Below are 23,875 nucleotides of genomic sequence, written 5' to 3' on the forward strand. Positions count from 1 at the left end.
AAGGTCATTTAGTCACATGGAAGAGAGCACTAGTACAAGGAGGCCTCAAGGAAAACAAAATGCAGAGGTTTATGGAGCAGAGACTCTCACCATGATGTTTCACAACGTCCTCAGTGCTGCAATGCCACTCTTCCAAGCACAGCCACATCATCAGACCTCATTTGCTGAAGGGATTCATTAGGGAAAAAGAAATTGGAAAAGTCTCTGGAGTTTCCTGATTCTCTGGATCTCATGTTCATGTTCCACCCTCAGTACCAAACAATGAAGTTGCTTTTGCTGCATGTTCAACAGGCAGATTTCAGGTAGAGAGTAAACATCCTTTGAGGTACTGAACAGCTGAAGTGACACTCAATTTTCTCATCTAGCAGTACTTAAAGAAAATTGCCTGCAGCAAACATCACCAAACTAATGCACTGAGGTGTCATGGTTCCTTTGCCTCAATCCCAATGGTCCAAGTAGAGTACAAGACCTTCAGAGCACAATCGTCAATTATTGATTAGGTCTGAATCACTAGAACTTGTATTCTACTGGCATTTCTTTCCCCAAACCAATATCCATGCAAAGCTTGCTAATTTTTCATTGCTTAATCACAGCTTAACGTGTTGAAAATTCATACATGTACTTTCAACATTTTAGCAGTTTTTGCAGAATGACAGTCCTTTTATTTTTACTGGTTCCATATACAGCCACGTGATACACTGAAGCGAAGAAAAACTGGGGAGAATGATTCACAGTAAAATTTTGAGAAGTCCATTTCTTCTTAATCAAGGCAGAAACAATTCGCATACAGTCCATGATCACTGACTAAATTCTACATTATTTTAAATTTACTTAGCACTATAAATAATCATTAGTGACAATACTACTATAACCTGAAAATAAGGCAGGGGCAAGATCTGATCTACATCCGGTTTATATTTATAGTGTTCATACTTGTATATTATTTATATGCATACACTTTTATAAAACAACAAAATAAAACTGTCCCCACAACAGTAAACAGGGTATATTGTACAGCTTATAAGTTATTGTATACAGTAAAACTGATATCAAATCTTATAGGTTATGGGATACATTAATAAATAGACAATGATATATTAATTTGCAAATTTAACAAAGAATTTTAAAAAAGGAAGTAAGATACTACATACAATGGGACTGATTCATCATCACTGTTTTTACTCCAGTTTAAAATAATGGCACTTTCATGTCATGGGAAACTTGGAAGCAATAAGGTAATGAATCACAGTCGATACATACAATTCGGCAGAGCTGTAACATTTTAAGAGCAACCTGAATTTCTTGGAGTTTGAGTGCTTGATTTTGCAACCCTGAAGTTGAATTATCCACATTTAGCTTCTCTGCCTGCCTGTTTAATATATATAGAAAAAAAAAAAGTATTTGTCTTACAGTATTCACCAGCTTTGCTTTTTGATTTGGAAGTAAATACTCAGCTTATCGCTTTGCCATTGCTCTTTCACACCAAACCAGAACCAAGCCGTGGAAGCCCATGGCAGTCCCACAGGTCCATCCCACTTACACAGTGGCTCATGTGTTGGCTTTTAATGATAAGCGGCACCCTAAGTGTCTAATCACTCTATTTATAGAATTTAAAACCCTAAACTACTTTGGAACATTCATATATTGTACCTACTGCTAAGCTGGCAAATATGATTTAATTACAAGTCTGTAATCTAGATAATAGCTTTTAAATCCACTGAAGCCAAGATGTGCCATAATACTCATACAACTACACATATAGTTGTACCTACCTAATTCCTAATTTTGCATGCTGCAACTGTCCAGCAGTAAGTAGCAGAAATGTAGGTATGTACATATGTAACAGAAAAGGAGCAAACCAGTGTTGTGGATGGACTTATGTCTGCTATTCTCATGCTCACTGATTACATTTATATTAAAAGCAGTATCAGCAGAAGACTGCTGTGGGAAGAGAAGCACAAAATGCTGCTCAAGAACATCTGAAGCCAGATGGCCCAGTAGCTAAGCGGTCATGCCAGACACAAAGGGATACTTTTGACTGCTAGGACTGCTTGTGCTTCTGTTAGTCATGGCTTCTCCAGCTGCTCACAGAGCGTGATGATGAGGTCTAATGGGGAAGCTGCATAACAGTCATAAAAACTGTTATAGGTGTCTGCTGCACCAGACAATTTGTCCTTCAAGCTTTGAAGGAGACAGGAGGCAGCCATGGGGGGCTGAGGGGTTAAAGGCAGCCAGTGATTTTATGTTCGAGTTAGATTTAAAGAAACAGTATGCTTCACACTGCAAATCAGTATTTATTTTACCACAGAACCATCAGAATCGACAATAGGGTGCCAGAGTGCATCTTCACTAATCTATCCCATAACAACAGAGCAGCACAATTGTCAAAGACACATATTTATACATCTGGTAACCACTTTTGTCCCCACTACTTAATTAAAGATTAGAAATGCTTTGGGACACATGTACACACGCACACATTAGGGGCGGGGCGGGGGGGGCAGGGGGAGGAGGCAATACAAATTTTTTGTTGCTGTCAGAAATAGAAAGTGCCAGGTAGTAAGTACATCATCGTTTCCTGGTCCCACTGTTGCCACTGGCAGACTTACTGAAACTTCTGCTCATCTGTGGGAAGTGTACAGTTGGCGTTCTTTCAGTGGGGCCATACAGCCCTAAATTCCTGGCTGTAGCTGACTTTCGAAGAGGCTTGACGCTGGGAAAAGGATTGAAGACTTGTGGCTTCAGGTTCCCAGGCTGGGGAGATTTAGCCAGGTTTCCACTGTCGCTGGATGAACTGGGCGACTCTGATAAACATGGCTGGCTGGACTGATGGGATGTTGACTCAGCATTGGTTTTGCTATCTGAGGCAAGTTCCAGTGCTTCCAATTTTAGCTGAACCACTGACATGTTTGTACTGCTGTCCGTAGAGACTGGCTCAGATGACTGCCGGTCAGCTTTTCGAGTAGTCCTGTCATCCAAACCACCTCCTTCTCTTTCTCCAGAGTCAGAATGTTTGGAAGTCTCCTCCTTTGCACCAGGACTATTTGTTTTACAGCTCTCGCTCTGCTCATCTATTAGTCCTACAGTATCCCCATAGCCCAGCTGGCCTTTGGCCCTAGCAATATTCTTTCGATGAACTCGTATGTGAGTACGCCATGGAGAGTTCAGTTTTGCCTTAAGATCTTCTTGGGGAATGGGAGACATCTTCCCTGTAGCATGACTTGGGATGTGAATAACAGCATTTTTGAGAGACCTGTTATTCAATTTCATCTTCTTTCCTAAAAGGAGGTGGTTTATCACTGGGGAATGGTTCACCTGAGAAGGGAGGAGGCTGGTAACTGGCCCTTTGTCTGAAAGAAAGTGTTTAAGAAAAACACAGTATTGTAAAAGGACAAAACCAATTAATGTTCTAAGGATGGCCCACCAAATTTGATGTCTTTCTATGAGATATATAGCAAAGGTTTGTAGGACTGACAGTTATTTACAAAAAAAAGAAAAATCACTGAATTTTTCTTTCATCTTGGGGTCAAACACAAAGCTGTAACTTCTATAATAAAGATTTTCTTTCCTCCCTCCCTGCTTCTTACCTATGGAATACAGGAATACCATGAAAATAAATCATAACAACAATAGCATCTCAATTTTTGGAATTGCACTGTAACTGATAGTTTAACATTAACGTTGGCTTCTGATCTTTCCCCTCTCCTTCATTTCTCTTCCAACCATGAGAGGCACTTCAGTCCCTATACAAGGTCAGTCAAATAAGCCTTTCCATGAGGCTTGTGTGACTGGAGAATGAATCAATGTATTTCTAATGGATAAACCACACCTATTAGGTCCTCTTATTAAACCAGAGCAGTAGACTCAGAATTAGGTAGTTAGATGACAGTTTGATTAAACCACAAACCCAGCCCTGCATCATGATTAGTAAGATTAGAAAGATTTATGTTTGGGGGGTGGGGATTGGCAATCCTTGGGAGTCAACATTTTACTGTTTGCACTGTTTCTGCTGGCTACAGCCTGTTTAAAGCAAATACTTTGCCAATATTTAAAAAAAAAAAAAAAATCCTTACAAATTATGTTAATGAAAATTTTCAGCTCTATGTATTCAAATGCTCCTGCTAGGACAAGTTTAGACAATCTAGAAGAGGAATAAAAATTCTCCACAGTGACCCATCTGCATGGTTCAATGTCAACTTTAGAAAGGTGACACCTAAGTGGGGAGGAATGAGTGGGGTGGGCTGTGTTCAGCTTGCACACCCACTAAAACCCTCAGCTGTGCTGTTCCTGCTAACCTCCACATTGCTGAGTTTGCCAATTGGGGAAATAGGCTCTGTAACACAGATTGCTAAATAACGGACTGATGTCCAGCTCAATCCTCACAGCAGTATCATTATGGCTAGGTAAACTGTCAGCCACAATGGAACATCTAAGCCAGTTCTTCAGCTGCATAATTTGCCATACCTGGATGAACTCAGAGGAGTTAGGATAACATGGACCAGCTAGGAATCTACCTGCCACTTGGTCTGAAGTGTACTCATCTCCTCATTTCACTTTTTCCAGTGCATCAGTATGTCAACTCCAAGAATGCCAAAGATTTGAAGTTTTTAATCAGAGAGATCAACACAATGCACCCAGATAGCAAAGACACTTTTAAGTACCATTGTTCAGCTGGTCCCTGGGACCTAAAAAAATCCCAGGGTCGTCACCTTCAGATCCTGACAAAAGAAGAAAAAACATCACCCTCTCATTTACAATCTGTCTGTACGAAGTGGTATCCACTTTACTACTAATGTGTTATATATTCCATCAGTCTCTCTTGTTTTGTCTATTTGGTTAAATGTAAATGAATGTTATTTGCCTTGTCTCCTATGATGAAGTTAGCTTGTAATAAATTGGTAAATGAAGCATGTTTTGATATGTTACCTGCTCTGATATACACATGGTGAAGCTGCTGTTGCTGCTTCTTCTTTATCCTGGAATATTGCTTTTTTAGTGCATTAATATCAGTGGTCATACGCTCCATCATCATGCTGTTAAAAGCAGCGTGATACTCGCTTCGGCAAGAGTCTATTGCTCCTGGACTTAATTCTGCAATGTTACTGGAACCCAGACTTTGCTCTTCATTCTGATCTGCACAGAGTGGGAATAAAGTGGAGACAAGGAGTAGTTGGCATACTCAAAGAGTTCTGCAGATTATCTGCAAGGGAAGTCTATGTCTGATTCCTATAGTCTTATTTAACTGTAGTCTTTAATTAAAAATTTATTATAATATGCATATTTAACAAAGCTGCACTATTTATAATAAGAAGTGTTACATTTCTAGAACTACTGCTTAAGAATAGCAAGGGTTTGAGGGGAGTTCAAAGAGTACAAAAGTCAATTAACATAGCAATGCAAAGTTACTAGCACAGTTCTTCAATTACCCAAAAGTACACCAAGCCATCACCAAAGTAATTCAGAAACTGGTTATTAAAGACACTCAATTGGTCAAAGAGGAGGCTAACAATGCAAGTTATAATACATTACAGTCAAGCAGGCATGAGACTATACAACCAACCTAGTGATACCAGCAAGAAGCATCAAGAAACAGTTATAGCACAACAGGGAGAAAGCTGCTAGTAGCAACAAAAGGGATAGGCGCAGAGCAGCTGAGGATCAGGCAACTTGAGAGCATCTCTGATCAACAGCTGCAGAGCAACAGCAGCAGTGCAATTTATTTTCACAGCTGGTTCTGATGCACCACCAAACTGGCACTCCAGGGTCAACAGGGTAATTCTTTTTCAAGGGATATTTGTTTGTCTTTGGCTTAGTTTGCAACAGCAGTCTGATGTTCTGACTACGTGCTAGTTTGAAGCAGCAGGTAGAGACTTACAGTCCCTCAGGAAGGGAAAAACAAACCACCACAGCAATCAAGAGGACAACTGCAGCTTACAGGTCTCAGTGAAACCAAGCCACAAGAATGATGTGTAATCAGATAAGAGCGACTGCTATATCAGTCGGGGTTTTTTAGGGGGGGAAGGTGGGGGTGGGTTGGGGATAAATAACTATAGCCTCTCCCAGGATATCATAAAATCACTGTTGATCCAGTACTGTTTTGTAAAAGCTGCTGCAAGTTAACAAATGATCTGCTTTGCTGGTATGGATCAGAATTTTGTTCTGCTTGTAGACCTTGCACAGGTGAACATACAATTCTGTCAGAAATTTTATTACAATGTGGATGGATTTGAAAAATAGAGACAACACCTAAACCATACCCAATCTAAAAAAAAAAAAAGTGAATATACCCAAAACATACAACAGTCTGAAGGTTTGGCCAAAAGCACAGAGAAATGACCTGCAGAATTCACTCACTGCTGACAGGTTCCAATATTAGCCATGCGTATGCTAATAAAGGTCAAGATTATTTATTACATGTACACTCTTCAGAAAATGCCAACTACCTAACAGCTTTCTTGAAAATAAGCACAGATTTAGGGTGGACTTTTTTCCACATATGTACTTTTTTTTCTTGTGGGTGGGCAACACTATGGGGTTGGTTTTTTAACCATTACTGTAGCCAAATCCTTAACCCACACTGTCATTTAATTTACACATACACCCCTCAAACTTGACTTTGAACTCATCTTCATGGACTGCAGAGCAAGTCATTTGGTACCTGCTGTAAGCTCTATGTGAATATAAAATACAATTTTCAAAGCATCTTTCACAGATGAAGCTACAGATGATTTCTGTAAGGTGATACAGATTTAACCACGTTTTACAAAATGAACAAAAGCACTTTTACCTTTCATTTGTTTTTGGTATTTTTGGAGCTCTGGTGCCAAAAACCCACTTAATGGTCCAAGACAGCCAATTGCATTGGCAATTGAGTCTTCATCATCTAGGTCATTCTCCTCATCACTGTCTCTGGTTCTGCCTAGCCTTCTGTCAAATGAGAACATAAGAGAAATAAGAAAGAGACATTCCTAAATATGATCATCACCAAACATCTTTATCTCCTTTAGGAGCATACAAGGGAGGATGCCACCTGCCTTTTCACTATCCATGCAGGGTAAACAATAAGCTTATATGCCATAAGCAGTGCATTTCAAACTTACCCTGAAAGTGAAGCTGATTTCACTGCTGCAGGGAAAGGAGTAATGTTGTACGTGTATTTCTCCCTTAATTCTGCCAGTTGTGGGAAGGGAAACTGAGCCATGGTATAAACAGTCTAGGGGGTGGAAAAAAGAAATGCAGCTTTTAAAATTTTCACTTTAACTAACAGTCCCACAAAAGATTTCTCCATGAACAGACTTTCAGTCTTGCAGAATTAAAGGCTGCACGTTCTCTAGTGCTGTAAAATGGAAATGGTCTAGTTTTATGATTCAGTCAATATTTCCTGCAAGAAAAATAAAGACTGACTCACTAGAAAAATACATGGTTCAGAGAGAAAAAAATAAAAATGGAACAGATAACATGAGATGTAGGGTCCTTTTCAACTCCTATACTTATTTAATAATCATTGTCAATCCTTTCCTTGCCAGCACACCAGAAATCCTCCTCCTCCTCCAATTATGATTTCACTTGCATGAATGCATCGTTGAGGTTTTGGGAATCTTCCAGAAGACTTACATTTCTGCTCAAGTATTCAACAAGGTATTGACATTAGCATAGATAGGAAGCAGCAGATCCTCACTTGATGTGGACTGTTAACAGATCCATTACTTCACCTGAGCCGCCCCAAGAACTTGTGTGAAGGAAATCACTTCCACATGAAAGTTACAGCCAAAGAGGAAGGACCCAACATTATCCAGCTAACTTTCCTCCTCTCAGTTTCTGGGTTTGATTGTTATTGTTGGGGGGGTTGGGGGTGGTTTTGGGGGGGGAACAGGGGTAGTGAAGGTTGTTTTTTTAAAAGAAATTTGTTCCATGGTGAAACCTCTCTGCAACTCTCTGAACTCAACGTGTAGTCCCTAGAACTTAAAAAGAGGCCATAAAAACCCCTCCAATACATTTTTATTTACTTCAGTACTCAGAGTTAAAGAAGATAAACAGTTGCAAATGTATTTGCTTTCAGCATTATTTTTTGCTTTGTCATTTTGTAATAACAGAATGTGTGTCACCAGCCAACCTGGCATAAAGACACACCAGATTCATTGCAATACCACTGCTGATTTGTTCCTACCTATTTTAATTGCCCTTTTTTTCCCCCTACTTTTGTACACTTACAACTATTCAGGACTTTCAGATAACTGACACACAATCCATCGGGAGTCTCAATGTCAGAAGTAAAAAGAAAAATAGCCAAAATATCATTTCTCATAGTTTCTCTGAAATATTATAGCTTTTCCCCATCTTGAAAATTAAATGTCTTCTGAAAGACAGCAACATAACAATTTCTCATTAGCTATGACAGGAATTCTTCACTTATACTTTTTTTTCCCCCCTTTGGTATTAAGTCAGTGACATTTTCATCTGAAGGCAAATGGCCTCAATTAAGATAAAAGGAAATTTTGAACAATTTCTACATAATCCATTCTTGAACTGTGCCTTGCCTGTGCTAAATACACTAAGGAAAATCACAAACATGAATTCAGTACTAGTGCTTTCCTGACAGAAGAAGAAAAAAACCTGTTTCACTAATGGTAATGCTGTAAGCAATGAGGAGCAGGAAGGATGATGCCGGCTGGAGTGCAGCTCAACAGGCTCTTGCATGAAAACGCTTTTTACAGTTCGAGCCATGCACAGACTCTAAGGCAAGGAGGATGCCTACAAAAACCCAGAGCATGAACTGAAACTTTGCCACTCCATGAAACTACAATGCTACTGTGAAAGACAAGTGTTCTCTAGGGCCTGAACAGCGCTATCCTGGCAGTCTACTAGATGCAGGAATTTTATGATCTGGAGAAAGATCCACCTCCGGCCCAACGTGCCTGCCTGCTTGTTTGATCTCCACCACAGTTCCCTGGGTTTTTTCCCCATATGTCTTGAGTCTCTCCCTTCATAGAGAAGGAGGTGTGTCTGGAATTTATTTCTACCCTTTATGTCAACAGCCTTTTCAGGTAACTTGTTCCATATGCCAGTTACCCTTTAAGTGAAACAGTCGACTCCGAATCCTCCATTTACTCCTTGCACCTACTGTTTTAGATTACGCTTTTAGCTTTTGCCCGTCTCCAATCTGCGTCTATTCCAGATCCTGTGCAACTTCTTTCATTTAGCATACACGTTTTTAGCTTAATTACTTGTTATCAGATTATAACTGGAGGCCTCAGTTGCCACCTGTTTAAGAGATCCACAAACAAAGTTTATGCTGATGCAAGTTCCACTGGATATTAAAAAAACATTGTCAATCAACACCTGTGATCTCCTCACAGCAATGCTTCAGAGTCAAAGCAGCCTGTTCCTAGTTTGTACACAGCCTTGGATGCCATTTGGTTAATTCTGGTGAAGCTGTGCCAGAGTGAAACAGCCTACACATACGAACCATGATGTAGCCAAACTTACCATCTTATTTATGGCCATAAGAGACAGATTCTGGGAACCAGAAAAGAGACAAGGAAGAAAACCTCTCTTCTCACCTTAAATCAGTAGCATTTGTCAATCCTTTGCCTTACCCTAAAAAATGCAAAGCCATCCACACCCTCAGCAGAACACCATACAGAGAGCGATAGGCTGTGGCTTCCAAGAGGGTAAGCAGTTTTGCAGACAGCTCAAACACACTTATTTCAAGAGCCACCCCACACTGGTTTAAGGCTCTGCTCTCTTTTCACTTTCACTAAGAAAACAAAACAAAAAGCAAAAGCAAAAACAAATCCAAAAAGACCCAAAGTGCTACTCAAGTAGAAAGTTAACAGCGAATACCATCAAATAAGGGTAACCATCTACAGAGGATGATCTAAAATGCTAGGGTACTACAGAGGAATTAATCCCTGTTCCCCTCCGCCACAGTAAGCACACAGGGATGCCTCTCCTTTTCCTGTTTGCTTCTCATCTCCTCTATGCTGCAATGTTTCTAGGCATACAATCTGAATTAGTTTAACTGCTTATAAAAATGCGCACTTTCTGAGAAGACATGAAAGTGTGTACTCAATCTAGCACATGTTGCTTAGAATATCTGCAGACACCTGGCATACAGCCTTCTGTCTCCATGTTAGAACTGAAGTTTATTAACAGGCCAATAAAATGACATTACTGAATACCGTATTTGCTTAACTTCTAGTCCTGAATACATACCTGGTCTAGCATCTGACATGTACAGCACTTACCCTTTATCTACCTAAACTGTTCAATGTGAAAAAGGAGGAAGCTGTAGGCTTGCTTGCTCTTCCAATCCCTCCATGCTCTCCTCAGTACAACACTGTAAGAACTCTTGCCATGCAAGAGCCAAATCTGCAAAAGCTTTAAGCACTCAGTCCCAGGTATATGTACTGTCTGCATGGGAGGGAGGGAGGGAGGCATTTTGAATTATAAACTTGTACCAACTATACATGCTGGTGGAGAGAACGAGGACAAGAGTCCTCTGATCTACTTTAGACATCTGCTCTGTCAACACTTGCCACTGAAGGATCAGCCACACGTCCCTCCTCCAGCTCCCAAAGGAAGCAGGCCTTTTAGAGCACAATTTGTTTTCTAGTGAGATGATTGCCACCAGCAACCTTTACTGAAATGTGTAGGGAAGGCAGAGCAGGGTATTAATCCTTTCCTGCAGTAAGATACTAATCCTTGAGCTACCTTGTAAAAAGTATTAGATGTAAATTGACTGTTCTGATTTTGATGAGGGGAAAAAAAGAAAAAAAAACCACTCAAAACATTTTGAAAACAAAGCAGTCTAACATTAATCTCTGGCTGACTCCTCTGAAAAAGCCTAAAGCATTTTAAAAACCAGTGTCTTCAAGCAGCCTGCATCCTTTTATTAATGCAGTGGTTCATATTTCCTTATTTTCTTCTCCAGCACAGAGAAAATTGTCCAAATGCAGCAGCCAGACACATGGTGGCATTCACATACCCTAATGGTAAACTCTTTTAGCGCTTAATTCTCTCCAATTACGGTAAAGAGGGCCTGGAGTGAACACCTCAGATGGAGAAAGCTACACTGTCGGTGCCTGCCTTTGACTTAAGAATACTACCTGAACTACAGTGTGGTTTCTTCAACTGAGAGAACACACATAAACCAGACACACTGCTTCTCTATGCAGAAAACTTAAACCTGCCACATTCTCTGTATCAATGGCGATGCTACCCTACCATAACGCTCCTGTCAGTGTCACAAAATACACATGTACCCTATGAGTACACATATACCTTGTACCAAGTGCTTATTTTTGCTGAAGCACAAAAAGACTGCTGATTTAGTATACTTGTAATTGCAACAGCTGAAAAAAACAAAAGATCCTTCCATCCCTTCAACCAGTAAGTTACCTATGCCTTATCTTCTATTACACACAACAGCAAAGAAAGAAATCCTCACTGAGTCACTAAAGTCCACTTCAGCTTTTTCAACATTATTCTTTCTCACATCTTGATTTTGTATTACACTTGAGACCAGGAACTGAGACACAATGAATATGAGAAGGCATCAGCTTGTGCCGCCTTCCTCACGCATCCTCAATATCTGAACCGTCTCGTGAGAAACCTTAACACTTATTTAAAAAGCATGTGAGTACCTCTGACCAGGTGCACTTCCATTTTTGAAACAAAGCCACAGTGCTCTCCCATTCCTAGAGCTCCCTCATCAGACAAAAAACCAATAACAACAAAAATAAAAAATCTGAAAGTAATCCTCTACTTCAGGGCAGTACTTTACCAGACTAGGTATTATCCCAGACACTCAGGAAGTTTTGCTTCCAATAATGGGTAACGGACGTCAACTGCTAACTGCTGTTAATAAACTCATGCAACTTCATAGACCGAGACTGACTTTTTTTCCCTCCTCTAAGACAGGTAAAATATTTCAGGTGAACCATGTGCCCTGTATTTGAACCCATTTAATCACCATGCTCTAACTCATCAAAAGCAAAGTTCCAGAACTGTAGCATGAAGTCTTTATAAAACATCTAGGCAGACAACACCTCAAGGATATCACAAAAAGAAGTGCAAGTGCAAATCAGTAAAACTGTATCTGCAGTAGTAAAGGCCCTTTCCTGTCCCAAACAATGTGGATCTTTGTTCTCATACAATGACGTATGCTTTAAGAATTCAGGGGCTGCAATTATCTACAAATGTCTTTGTTTATAGTTCACTGACAACTGTTCATGGCTTTTTTTTAAATCATGAAGGATATTTTTTTTCTCCTACTCGCTTGATAAACTCTTGCCTCCCACAGTCTCTGCAGAATGAAAAGGACACAGTGTAATAAATAGCTGACCAAAACATAAAACAAAAGAACATCCTAAAAATTATGACTACTAAAAGATTCTATGTCTTACTTGTGTAAATCCAATTGGGCATTATATCACAACAAACTTTCAGCTGTCAACATACAACCAATTTTTATCAAATGGAGCCTAATGGTTCTCTGTTCTTAATGTATAAGATAAGATTTTAGCTTTAACTGCAGGTCACCTATTTGTTTCACTGACATGCTAGCTCAACTCATTTATCTTAAACTTTTATTCTTGGAAGACTTTAGGTTTCTGCAGTATCTGAACAAAAATGTAATGTTAGCAATCAGCACCTGAAGGATGTGTAGAAAGCACAAACAATAATTATATCACAATTACTCACCTGCATGAGTTCATTGCTGTCAATCAGACTGTCTTCCAGCATCTCCTGGGTCAGCTTGCCCATGGTACTGTAAAACTCATCTGCAGTTTCACAACACTCTATTTGCCTACATCAAAATACATGTTGGGTTTTTTTATTTTACTCTTACATATGAATATACCCCTCCAAACCAAAACTGAACTTTCTGTCATCATTGAAATATGCGCTTCCATTGGTTGCCTTAATTCTTAAGTTTATTGCAATTTTCCATACACTTCCAAATAATAAAACTGTGCGCATCACAGGAAATGCTGGTGCAGTAAAAGGATGTACTGAGCACAGCTTACTGTCCTGACCACTCATGATAAAGGATTCATGCATGTCCAGACAGGTTATTCCCTCTGCCCCTTTCACTTCTACAACACGAGAATCAATAAATCCTCTCTCCTACCAGCACAGGGGAGCTCCACCATCAGCTCAGAAAGGGAGCATAAAGATTTCTTGACTGCCTCATCACCCATTCTTCACTATGCACCAAACGGCTGAATTCACTGGGTGAACTGTGGTTTTGTCAGATGGGAACATATTCACCAGCCAGAAAACATTCTGGTGGAGTAAATTAAGTATAGGTGTATTTAAATATGTCATTGTATTCAAAAGAGCTGAGCTCACGTACTGCAGAATGAAGGAAAATTCACTCATATCCTGCATATTTGTGAATGCTACTTCTAAATTAGAGGTGCAGATGTTTGTTTGTTTTGGGTTTTTTTTTGTTTTAGTGGTGCGGGGGTTTTTTTGTTTTGGTTTTGGGGGGAGGGGTCAGTTGGGTTTTGGGGTTTTTTTTTCCCCACACTTTTTAAAAAATTTCTAAAAACATAAAATCACCCACAGAGTGTCAGCTAAAGGAAAAGAAATATGAATAATATGCTTTCGTGAGTTGCTGTTCTACATACGTTAGAGTCAGCTGATAAACATCCTCTCCTGTCAAGTGAAAAATTTGTTTTACTTCTATCCCAGACAAATGCATTGTTGGCTGCATATTGTAGCCTCCCCTATAAAATACAGCTGCTGGAATGATCAAAAAAGTACCCTGCCTTTTTTCTTAAGGATTAGAAGAGGAAGCTTCCCTTGATCTTCAGAGTCTATAGGGAACAACCATTGAACTATGAAACTCCTACTGAAATCTTAACATAGTTTAGCTAAAAGAATGATTAAGTAGATAAAAAAAAAAAGTAGAAATAATGGGTATGTAGCCAATTATCACAAGCTTACTGCTTACCTTCCCTGATACCTTCAGTCTCTCATGACCTCCACATACTGCTTTCTCTGCTGCATCTATTTTTAACCTCCCGATTCCTTCAGTCTCCCTCAAAACAGAAGTATGATTGAACCACCCACATTTTAGGAAATGCACTTCTCACCCCATTTTTGGGTCTAGAAAGATAGTCTTGAGAAGTATGAAGATCATGAGACTATGATCACTGTTTCAGGCCCCACTTTAAATCCCCCCTGTTCTATTTCTAGTGGAGAAGAAAGAGGAACAAAATCATAATCCTCTCCCAGCAAAAACACAGGGCCCGATCTTTTACTTCCTCATCTTGTTTGATATTATTAATCACAAACTTACTGTATTTCAATTCTTGTTCAGTTTTAGTGACTCATCATTTTCTGGATCTCTGGTTATCCCACCAGTGTCCCTTTCTGTTAATTGCCCCCAAATCTCCCAGACCTTCTCCCATGCCCCACAAGCAACAGCTACAAGGTGTGCAGTATGAACAGCTTATTCTTTTGGACATATTCTTATAGATTTCTTCATTCTGTTCCTTCCAGTTTTTATAAAACACATTTCATTTTTGCTTTAAGTTTTGTAGTAAAATCTTCAAAGCAGCGACTTTCTTTTTTATCACGTTATGAGGTGGAACATTCATAAGACAGCTTTTAGGTGCACAGAGACCGACTGCAATAGGACCTTTTATCTGAAGGTGTGGCGCAAAGTAATAAAGCACAATGGGACTATGTATAGCTTAATCCTAATGTAAATGATTCATGCAAGTTTCATTAATGAACTGAACAAATAAAGCTCATAGGAAATTATTATTATAATCATTATTCTTCAGATTAAAAATTAAATATACTAAACAAAGTCTCTTACAACACTACTAGCCTGCAGTGCTAATTTATTTAGAAAGAAAAAAGAAAAGAAACCTCCAAGGACAGAGCTAACATAAATCCCAGTGGTTCAGTCTCAGGGAACAAAGGAAGGTGAGTGTTGACAGGCATCACAAGAAAAATTTGATGCAGCTGCTGACACCAGCTGAAAAAAGTTTCCAGCTGAGCTAACATCTGCTCACCCTGTCAGAGCTCACACCTCCCACTGAAGTCAGTGACAAAACTCATTTCTCCAGGAGCACTGTACACTCTTTGGAATGCAAATATTTGCTACGACAACAGAGGAGTTTAGAGGAACTGACTATCTCTTGTGTTTTGTCCTATGTGGTGAGTTTCCAAGGCCATAAAGGACTATAATAGAAACTTGGCTAGCAAGTGCTTAAAAGCAGAGAATTTCAGGAAAATTTGTTTGCAGGCCTTAACAGAAAAGAACCATGTAACACTAAATCATTCTCTTAGTAACACTGAACTCTTTTCTTAGGTATAGCCAATAGGCTCAAATCCTTAAGTATCCTTAAGTGAAAATAAGGAATTAACATCCCCAGCTTCAGGCACCCAACTAAATTAGCTAGTCACCCTTAAATCTCTCTGTATGTCTTTCCACAAAGTATTTACCAGCTCCCTCAGAGGTCTACATTCTGGGAAGTCCAACCAACCTTTTAGCATAGCATGAAGACATTACACACAGACAACACAAACAACTGGATATATTTCCTGCAGAAAGGGTCAATTAACTATAATGCCCATTCTGATACAATGCCAGAAGCACATGTTTTTGGGGAAGCCATAGAGGCACTTCATGCAGCTTTTTCAAAGCAGAATCATTCTCCTGAAAGATCGCATCTTGTTTAGAATTAAGAACACACCCTTCGGAACAACATAAGTTACACACATTGCTCATACTGAAAAGAAAAATCAGATAAAAATAACCACTTACTCTCCTAACTTTGCCCAGATAGCCAAAGCTACTCTCAGTATAATTTCAGAGCCTTCAAAGAATACTGAATCCCAGATCTTCAGAACTGTATGGTTAGGCAGGCAAGTGGCAAAGAGGGTCAGAAACCACTGCATTGTGAAGACATTTGTAAGTGGGGGTTCATAGCCTCCTGAAAAAAAAAAGTAAAAATCTTAAAGTAATTGTAATTTACTATTATTTTACAAGGAATATAAACTGCACACTGAAATCCAGACATTCTAGCACTTCTGTTATTGCTCAAAACTTACTTAGCCTGCAGCTGTCCAAAGATAAGCTGAGAAAAAGAGCAATGGAAAAATTACATACTTCATCACCTTTCATTCTGCTGCACTGCAAAAAGCTCTGAACAGCAGCAGCATTGGTTTTAGACTGTAAACCTTGGAAAACACCACCACACCTTTCTTTTTTCTTCTTATATCAGAAAGATTGCTTTTGCTTCCCCAAAGCCATATGAACTAAAAGCTTTTATTAAAAAAACCCCACCAAACCACAACAACTACCAAAAAAAGCCCCAAACCACTACATTTCTTCAGAAACTAATGGCATAAGAAGTCTTTATCTACATGAAGGTGAATGTGACTGTCTCTGTAAAGTTTTATCTATTGTTTTAATATCCTGATGCACTGCCAGCTTAGCAGAAGTGACTGTAACACATTCAGTTTTCCTTTTGGCTTGTTAAGTTTCAAACAAGTTTTCGTATTTCAGCCTGAAACTCTAAAGTTTTACTTTCTTGTTATGCTCAGAGAACACGTAGTGCATCCTAGTATCAACTGATGCACTGAAGGCCATGACCAAAGAGGCTGCTGCCTGTGAAAACACTTTCAAAACAGCAAATACTTCCGCGATACCCTCTCTTTGTTTTTACACAGTTTGGGTACAGTCACAGTTTATTTACATGGAACACGGTAGCAGATCTTTTCTAAGATGGAACTAAGGGTGCACTTAGCTTCCAGACTGAAAAAAAACCTCAACCAACACACAACAAAAAAAACACCTTCCCCAAAACACTACCAAATAAAAGAGCTGTATGTTGTTTAGAAGTAGTCTGGAGGGAATTCTACACCAGGGGAAAAAAAAAAAACACATTGCAAAGCCAGTTTTCAGCTAGCAACCCAAGAAGTACTTCTGAGTTTTGCTAAGCATCCAGGTGAAGCAATAGTAACCAGCCACCATTGGCTCTCACATTGTAATTCTTCACAGAACAGCTATGTAAGCTAGCAACTACAAGGAGCAATGGTAGGACAGGTATCTTGAGCTAAGGCAAGAAACAACCTTTTCAAGGTAGCCCTTGTACTAAGCTATGTGTTACAGTGTTGTCACTCCATACATTTTATATCCTTGTCAACACGATCCGATTAGTGGTGGGACCAAATTATTTCCCCTTTATTTTTTTCCTGAGAGCACATCTATTTACGTTAAGGTTATCAATAATGAAAATTGTCATCTTTCACCTTAACAATTTAAAATATATAAGCACTAAACTCACGTAAACACTTAAAAGACTGTATTTTTAGACCAGTGCTTAGACAAAACGATAGCAAAAAAGAATTTAAATGCATTTTCTGTTGAACCTACCTCCACTTTCTCTGTTAGCAGCTCTTTGCAGGGTGTCTAAGTGCTGGGACAGTTCAGGAAGCTTCATTCGTAGAAGATCTCGGAAAACAGCCATATCCACAGAGAGAGCACGGAGATTATTGACAAAATAGCTATCAGGAAGCACCTTATCAATTAGGTAAATCATGATCTGTGGGGAGAACAAAATATAATCATGTAGGACTTAGAGCCAGTTATTTTCTACGAATAACAAAAAAATATAGAATTTTAAAGTTCTCTGTTCACTAAAGAACAGCTTGGAGCCAGTGGCAACACATGTCTCTGGTATCTCCATTTATACAGGGAGAAAACATTTATTTTAAGCATCCACAGGTACTCTAGGTATCCACAAGCAATCAAGGTGCAAAGGCCCCTTGAAGCTGTCCAGAATTTATGAACCATTAGTGACCAAAATCCATGTCACACTAAGCTATGCCCAAACTGGAAGCATCACTCAAACCAAAGGCAACTTTTGGCACTTCTGATGCTGTATGCGTTTATGAGATTCTCCACACTGTTGGGAAGTTCCACTGTTCCTTCTCTGGTTGTTAACTGCCACAACTAGAAGACTGATCTTCCAAATCATCTTTTTTCCCCTCTCCAAAATACAAGATACTGTACTTTAAAAAACATTCTCCACACATTTTACTGTGATGTGTTACCATGTGCTGCACTTCATCTTGTCACTTTAAAAGGTGCTAAATTAAGCAGCATGAGACTTTTTAAACAGACATCTGTTTCAAGTGAGATAGCTCAGTTACATGGGTGGTAATGTATTAACTGGATAATGTCAAACTTTTGAATGAACAAATGCAATGAAGAAATATGCAGAAGCTGATGTATATCATCAGCCCAACAGAAGACGCTGACTTTCACTTCAGGATCTTTTAACAATCTCTATGGCCACTCTACAAACCATATCCAGAGAGCCTGCGTGCAGTCATCCCATGTGCTTCAGCTCTCCATTACTCCTTTGTTAAAATTTCAAACAAGCACCCTTCTCATCTCTTTCATGCAGCCTCTAATGCTTGAGAGGAGCATGGCACCTTCATACATAGGAGACAATCTTCCTTCCAATCCCTCTCGTTTCATAGAATGCCCACAAAAATAGCTTGGCAGACACTGGACTTCCAAGAGCACCACCTTACATAGTCCTACTGCTTCCTTTTCTCTCCCAGCTGCTTGTGACAGCATGCTACCACTTGCCCTTGCAAGATTTTTTCAGGCAATAACAGTCTTCTGTTCCATGTTTTAAAGCACGTAGATCAGTAGTCAATAAAGGCAAATCAACAGCTTTTACACTTTTTTGACGGTGGTTTCTTTTTGGTTTTGTTAAGTTTTTAAGGATTTAAAAGAAATAGGTGATCAAAACATAGTACACAAATAAGCTGGAGTCTCATATTTTGTCAGACACATTCCCTAACCTTTGCTGAATACTGGGACACCTCATTGTCTTTTAAAAATATGCTTTATTTTGTTCAGATGTATTTCAACCATCAGAAGAATAATTTAATATAGCAACATTAACTTACAACTATGCTATTTGTGTTTTCATTAATTTCTTATGAAATAAGCCATAAATCCCTACCTTAAAGAAACTGTTTTATAAAGGCTTTTGCTCCCTTCCTACTGAGTGGTATTACTTCAGAAATCTCAGATACATGAGAGCATAAGAAAGAACAAAAATCTTTTTGCAACACTGAAGTCCATTCTATTTCACCGATGTGAATTTTTTTGAGAATGCTACTTTAAAAAAGCAGCTTCACATATTTACCAGCTTGCAATGGATACTTTCTTCATGACACATCTCTCTGTATTTATTTTTATTATTTGACTTTGTAGTATTTCCCCCAAATAATATGCAGGAAAAAATGGGTTTTAAGTTTCCATATCTACGAGACCTTATGCATACTTTGATAGTTTCTACACATGCAAGCTGTGATTTTCTGGCTTACCATAGTTTCAGTAGGCTAACTTTGAGGTGTCTTCAGGGATTTAACTTAAACATGCTTACCTTACTAGTGAAGAGACTCAAGCACCCCTGGCTGGGCATTCACTGAAGCTACCATGTTGGGTCCTGTGCTGATAAAGCCCCACGGTGTCAGTAGTACCAGCTGTTTCCCAGCCTCTGGGAGACACTTCCCAGACACAGAACTTTTGTTTATAACGTCCTTCCCGGAAAGGGGACCTGACTGGTGAGCCCTGAGAATCCCCTTGCTCCCTTAACTCATATATTCTGCAATAATCCAAACATAGTTTCCTCGTAGCTCTAATCCTGAGGGCAGCTTTACAGGTAACAGCCTCTGCAGCTGTTCCAAAGTCACTCATCACTTGCTTTAGATGGCACAGCGACTACAACAATGAAATGGCCACATGCTAAGCCTCAATTCCTTGGGTCCCCCCCACCCCGTTCCTTTTTTTTTCCCCCTTCCCTTTTCCCTCTCTCTTCTGGGGAAATTCCAACACTGCAAAGCCCATGCACTAAGGCTGGAAAAGAAGTGACTATTTTCTATTAGAATTTCTAATAGAATTTTCTATTCTTATTTTTGCCAGGTAAGAACAATTTTGGTGCTAACAGCCTTCAGTGCTTTACCTCCCCGGAGCAGTCTGGCACCATTCCATTGTCTCCTTAGCACAAGGAGCCTGATACCGCTCACAGTAAAAGACAAACCAATAATATAAGGATGCATGCAGTTCTTATAATCAATTTGAACTTCATAAACCTTGGACAATTGTATTTTCTATATTATCATAATGTGTTTTGGGAGCTTCTGGACAGTATAAGAACACAATAAAATGTGACAAATTGTAGTTTAAAATACTGAGGAAATTTTTAGCAAGAATTATTGAAAGAAAATTTTACTCTCTGATATAAAGTAGGTATATTATGGTATTTTCTTCCTATTACAGGCAGCTTTCTACAATGAAGTATTAAATACCAGCGAACTGGACTCTTACTACCACAAGCTTTATATTTTAGGAGCTCTGAGTGAATTTAAATATTTACCATATTTAAATCATTGTCTAAGGCAAAACAAACAGCTCAGTATCTCGAAGAGTCACAGTCATCTTTTACTAATCTGACCCCAACTCACACATATAAGCAAGTTTACTTAAGGAAATTTGCACATGATCTTGGCAAACCTTAAACCACATCCTCTAGTAAACTGTATTTCCATTTTCTGACACATCATAAATTTCATTAAATTTTTTGTTAATTAGAATAGAAAAGGTCTAAAAAAAATAAAACACTGTATGACTACTGTAGCCCAGAAAGTAGCTTCAAAGTTATTTACTTTCATTTTAAATATTTATTTTGTGTTTTCCTAGAATTTGCTTTAAAATGCAGCAGATTTATTAACTACCTTGCATGCTATCGCCACACAAGAGGCTGATAATGGAATCTGATGGTTTCAGCTACCTATGGTGTTTGGAAGCAGATCTGGGATTACAGGATAAGACATTCTAAAGTGAGTAGCAGTGTTCCCATTTATTTTTATTATGTCCAAGCCCTCATTTGTTTCTATTTGCAAAAAATTTTAACAGTGATAACATTCAAACTGTTCATTTTAGCTAAGACAGTATAACAAACAATCTGCAGATATAAATTGGTTAACTCCTTTGAGTCCTGCCCTTTTAGGCTGTCTACAAAACTCATGCACTTGTTTATTCTAAAGTTCACTAACTAAAAGCAATCTTCAACACTGAAAAAGAAAATTTACTTACTTTCAGAGCATCCCCTTCATTGCCCTCCATTACTTCCAGAATAAGTGCAGCTAGTATGTTAAATCCTTGACAATAGCCAACAGATTTATTCCACCTGGCATAAGCCAGCAAAACACGTTTTAATACCACTCGATCTTGCTCTGCCTCCTGGCCACAGTAAGAACTGCAACCTGTTCGGTGAAGGTCCTTTAAAGAAAAGAAAAGAAAAAAAAAAAGAAAAAAAAGGAAAGAACAGACTGCCTTCCACCTCCACCCTCCCAATACATACTCCCAAAATTGATGGAAATGTTTCTTTTTTTAATCTAGAAACCTTTAGCTTACTGAAGAAAAATAGGTTAAACAAACTCTTAAGCAAACAAGTTACCTAAAAGATGTTCACATGAAGATGTCACAGAAGATATTAACAGACACCTAGGTTTCAAAGAGGCAAGATATAACAGCTGCTTAATTGAACAAAAAAGAGCAACTGTTTTTACTGAACTATAAAAGAACTACTAGGCCACCAAGTTTTCAAAACAAAAAAAACAGAAAAAGGTGTCCTTGAGATTTAAGTGATTTATAAGTGAAAGGCAAAATATGTACTACAGCGTTTAATATTTCACAAGTAATGTCTATAATCTTAAATTACCAAGTACAAATGACAATTGTAATAATCAGGAACATAAAGTATTTTGCTCTGCATACTTTAATTAAGGTGGTTATAGAACACAATCTCTCCTAAATAGAGTAATATCTCCTAAATAAGTAAACAGACTAATATTTAAGTCACCACAGCAATACAAATCTATTAAGCTCTTCCCTAAAACTGCCCACTGCTTTAAATATTAAATGTTAATTAGCTGAGAAATATACATAGACAAAGGTGTTTCAGTCCTGTAAGATAACTGAAAAATGCTTAATTACTATATTATAAAACATGCTTTTTAGTCCCAGCAAACATTTGTGTTTATTTATAGAGAAGAGGAAAAAAACCCCACTTATGTTCCTTTGTCTCCATTAAATTCCAGTATTTCTTTTAAAATAAAAAAGTAGAAATTGAGGAGAAAAAAAAAAAAAATCAGTAATAGCAATTTTTTTCCCCAGCTAATACTAACCAGACCACTGCAGAAGGACCAAAGAAGCCAAAGAAATAATATTGGTGGGCCAAAGGGAATTACAATGTAATTTTTGCCAAAGCAGTTGCAGAGAACAAAATAAATCCAAATTCCATCTATTAGAAAATTCAACTTTTCATTAAAAAATTAAAATAAAATAGCAAATCAGCTGGCTACCTTTACTATCTGGATGCCCATAGAGTCATCATCAGGATTACTTCTTTCATTGAATGTGAAACGCATGGTTTTATCCCAGTCAATAGCTATACTGTGCAAGTACTGATCAGCTAGGGTCAGCCAAACCTAGAAATACACAAAGCAAGACAACAAAACGAATTATTTTGCAGATAAAATATGAACAGTTTTAATACGTATTGTTAGATGAACCTCATCAGCTTCACCCATATGTGATCTGCTCTTAGACTTGAAATATGCAGAAGAGGACTATATCTAAAACAATTTTTTCACAATTCAAGTAATACCTTGCTCCCTAAAACAGAAAGGAAGGAAACAGCATTAAGTGTCCAGATCCATGAACTGCTTACAAAGATGCAAGTCCATTGTCAGAAACTGAATCCACAGGGGCCCTCCAAGATGAAAGCACATTCTCCTACAAGAACCCTCCTTGTCAGTCCAGCCCTTCTAACCTCATAACCAACAAGGAGTTTTAGAAAAAGGTAACACTGCTGCAGGCTTTCCTCAAACCCAGCCATGGATCCACCTCCTGGAAACCCCACAGAAGAAATCTAGTCGTGCTTCTCTTTACCAGAGATCTGCCTCTTCTGATCAACTTTGTAGAAGAAATAGTGTCTAGTATTAACCATTTGGGATTGATCTGAAAGTATCACTTGGATCAGAGTAACTTACTCTTACAAGAGGGCTTCCTAAACTGTTGGTGCTACAGGGAGCTCTGAAAACAAACATTTTGACTATTTTCAAAGCCTAATAATTACCAGAACAGATTTATGCATGTGTATCTAAGACAAAGGCTGGACCTTTATTAAACATTTAAAAAGTTCCTGAACCATGAAAGACACATGACAGATCATACAATGACAACAAGTAACAATAAAGGATCTTTTTCTTCAGGAAACCGAAAGAAATCATGAAAGCAAACCGGTTGAGTTTTATATCTGCCATTAACTCACTCAAGTGACAAAAGCAATTCAGACACTTCCCATAAACACTTAGCTAGTTGCATGATGAAGGAATTTATAGACAGCTCCCAGAATCTCATGCTTTCTGCATTTAAATATTCCTTCCCACACTTCTGCAAAGCCACCCATGCAGAGGAATGCCACTGTTCTGCCTCCCAGCAGCCTTTGGCACTGCTGACATCCTACTGATGTTGTTTGACTGGATTCTTTCTCTCTGCCAGCCCCATAAAACAAATGTCACATGCCATGGCAATAATGCAGATGTCACCCTGCTCCTTCTGCTGCCAGTAAAGGAGGCAATCAGCATGCTTCCAACACAAAATGCCAAAATGCTTCCTTTATTTTGGTATCAATCTTAAAATCATTGGGAAACCAGGGAATGGCAGTGAAAAGACCTCATCCCTTTTCTTAATGCTACTTCTTTGGTTAGCATCACGTGGTCACATGTGAGCAAACACAGAGACAGGCAGAACAAG

General features: G+C 38.7%; 1 protein-coding gene across 4 annotated transcripts in view; it reads right to left on the reverse strand.

The window, feature by feature from the left end:
- Positions 1–614: 614 nt before the first annotated feature.
- Positions 615–23,875, reverse strand: part of TBC1D30 (TBC1 domain family member 30) — a 57,681-nt gene continuing 34,420 nt past the window's right edge. For 2 of the 4 annotated variants that reach the window (XM_075057959.1, XM_075057961.1), the window contains 10 exons: positions 22,420–22,545; positions 21,149–21,334; positions 17,405–17,573; positions 15,791–15,959; positions 12,706–12,811; positions 7,101–7,213; positions 6,788–6,927; positions 4,927–5,133; positions 4,662–4,718; positions 615–3,350 (listed from right to left, as the gene is read on the reverse strand). In XM_075057959.1, the coding sequence (XP_074914060.1) occupies positions 2,569–3,350; positions 4,662–4,718; positions 4,927–5,133; positions 6,788–6,927; positions 7,101–7,213; positions 12,706–12,811; positions 15,791–15,959; positions 17,405–17,573; positions 21,149–21,334; positions 22,420–22,545 (2,055 nt within the window). In that variant the 3' untranslated portion in view covers positions 615–2,568. The remainder of the gene's footprint in view (positions 3,351–4,661; positions 4,719–4,926; positions 5,134–6,787; positions 6,928–7,100; positions 7,214–12,705; positions 12,812–15,790; positions 15,960–17,404; positions 17,574–21,148; positions 21,335–22,419; positions 22,546–23,875) is intronic. The other 2 variants (XM_075057960.1, XM_075057962.1) reach the window with 1 other exon arrangement.

This window comes from Buteo buteo, chromosome 26, assembly GCF_964188355.1.
Source record: "Buteo buteo chromosome 26, bButBut1.hap1.1, whole genome shotgun sequence".
NCBI classification, from domain to species: domain Eukaryota; kingdom Metazoa; phylum Chordata; class Aves; order Accipitriformes; family Accipitridae; genus Buteo; species Buteo buteo.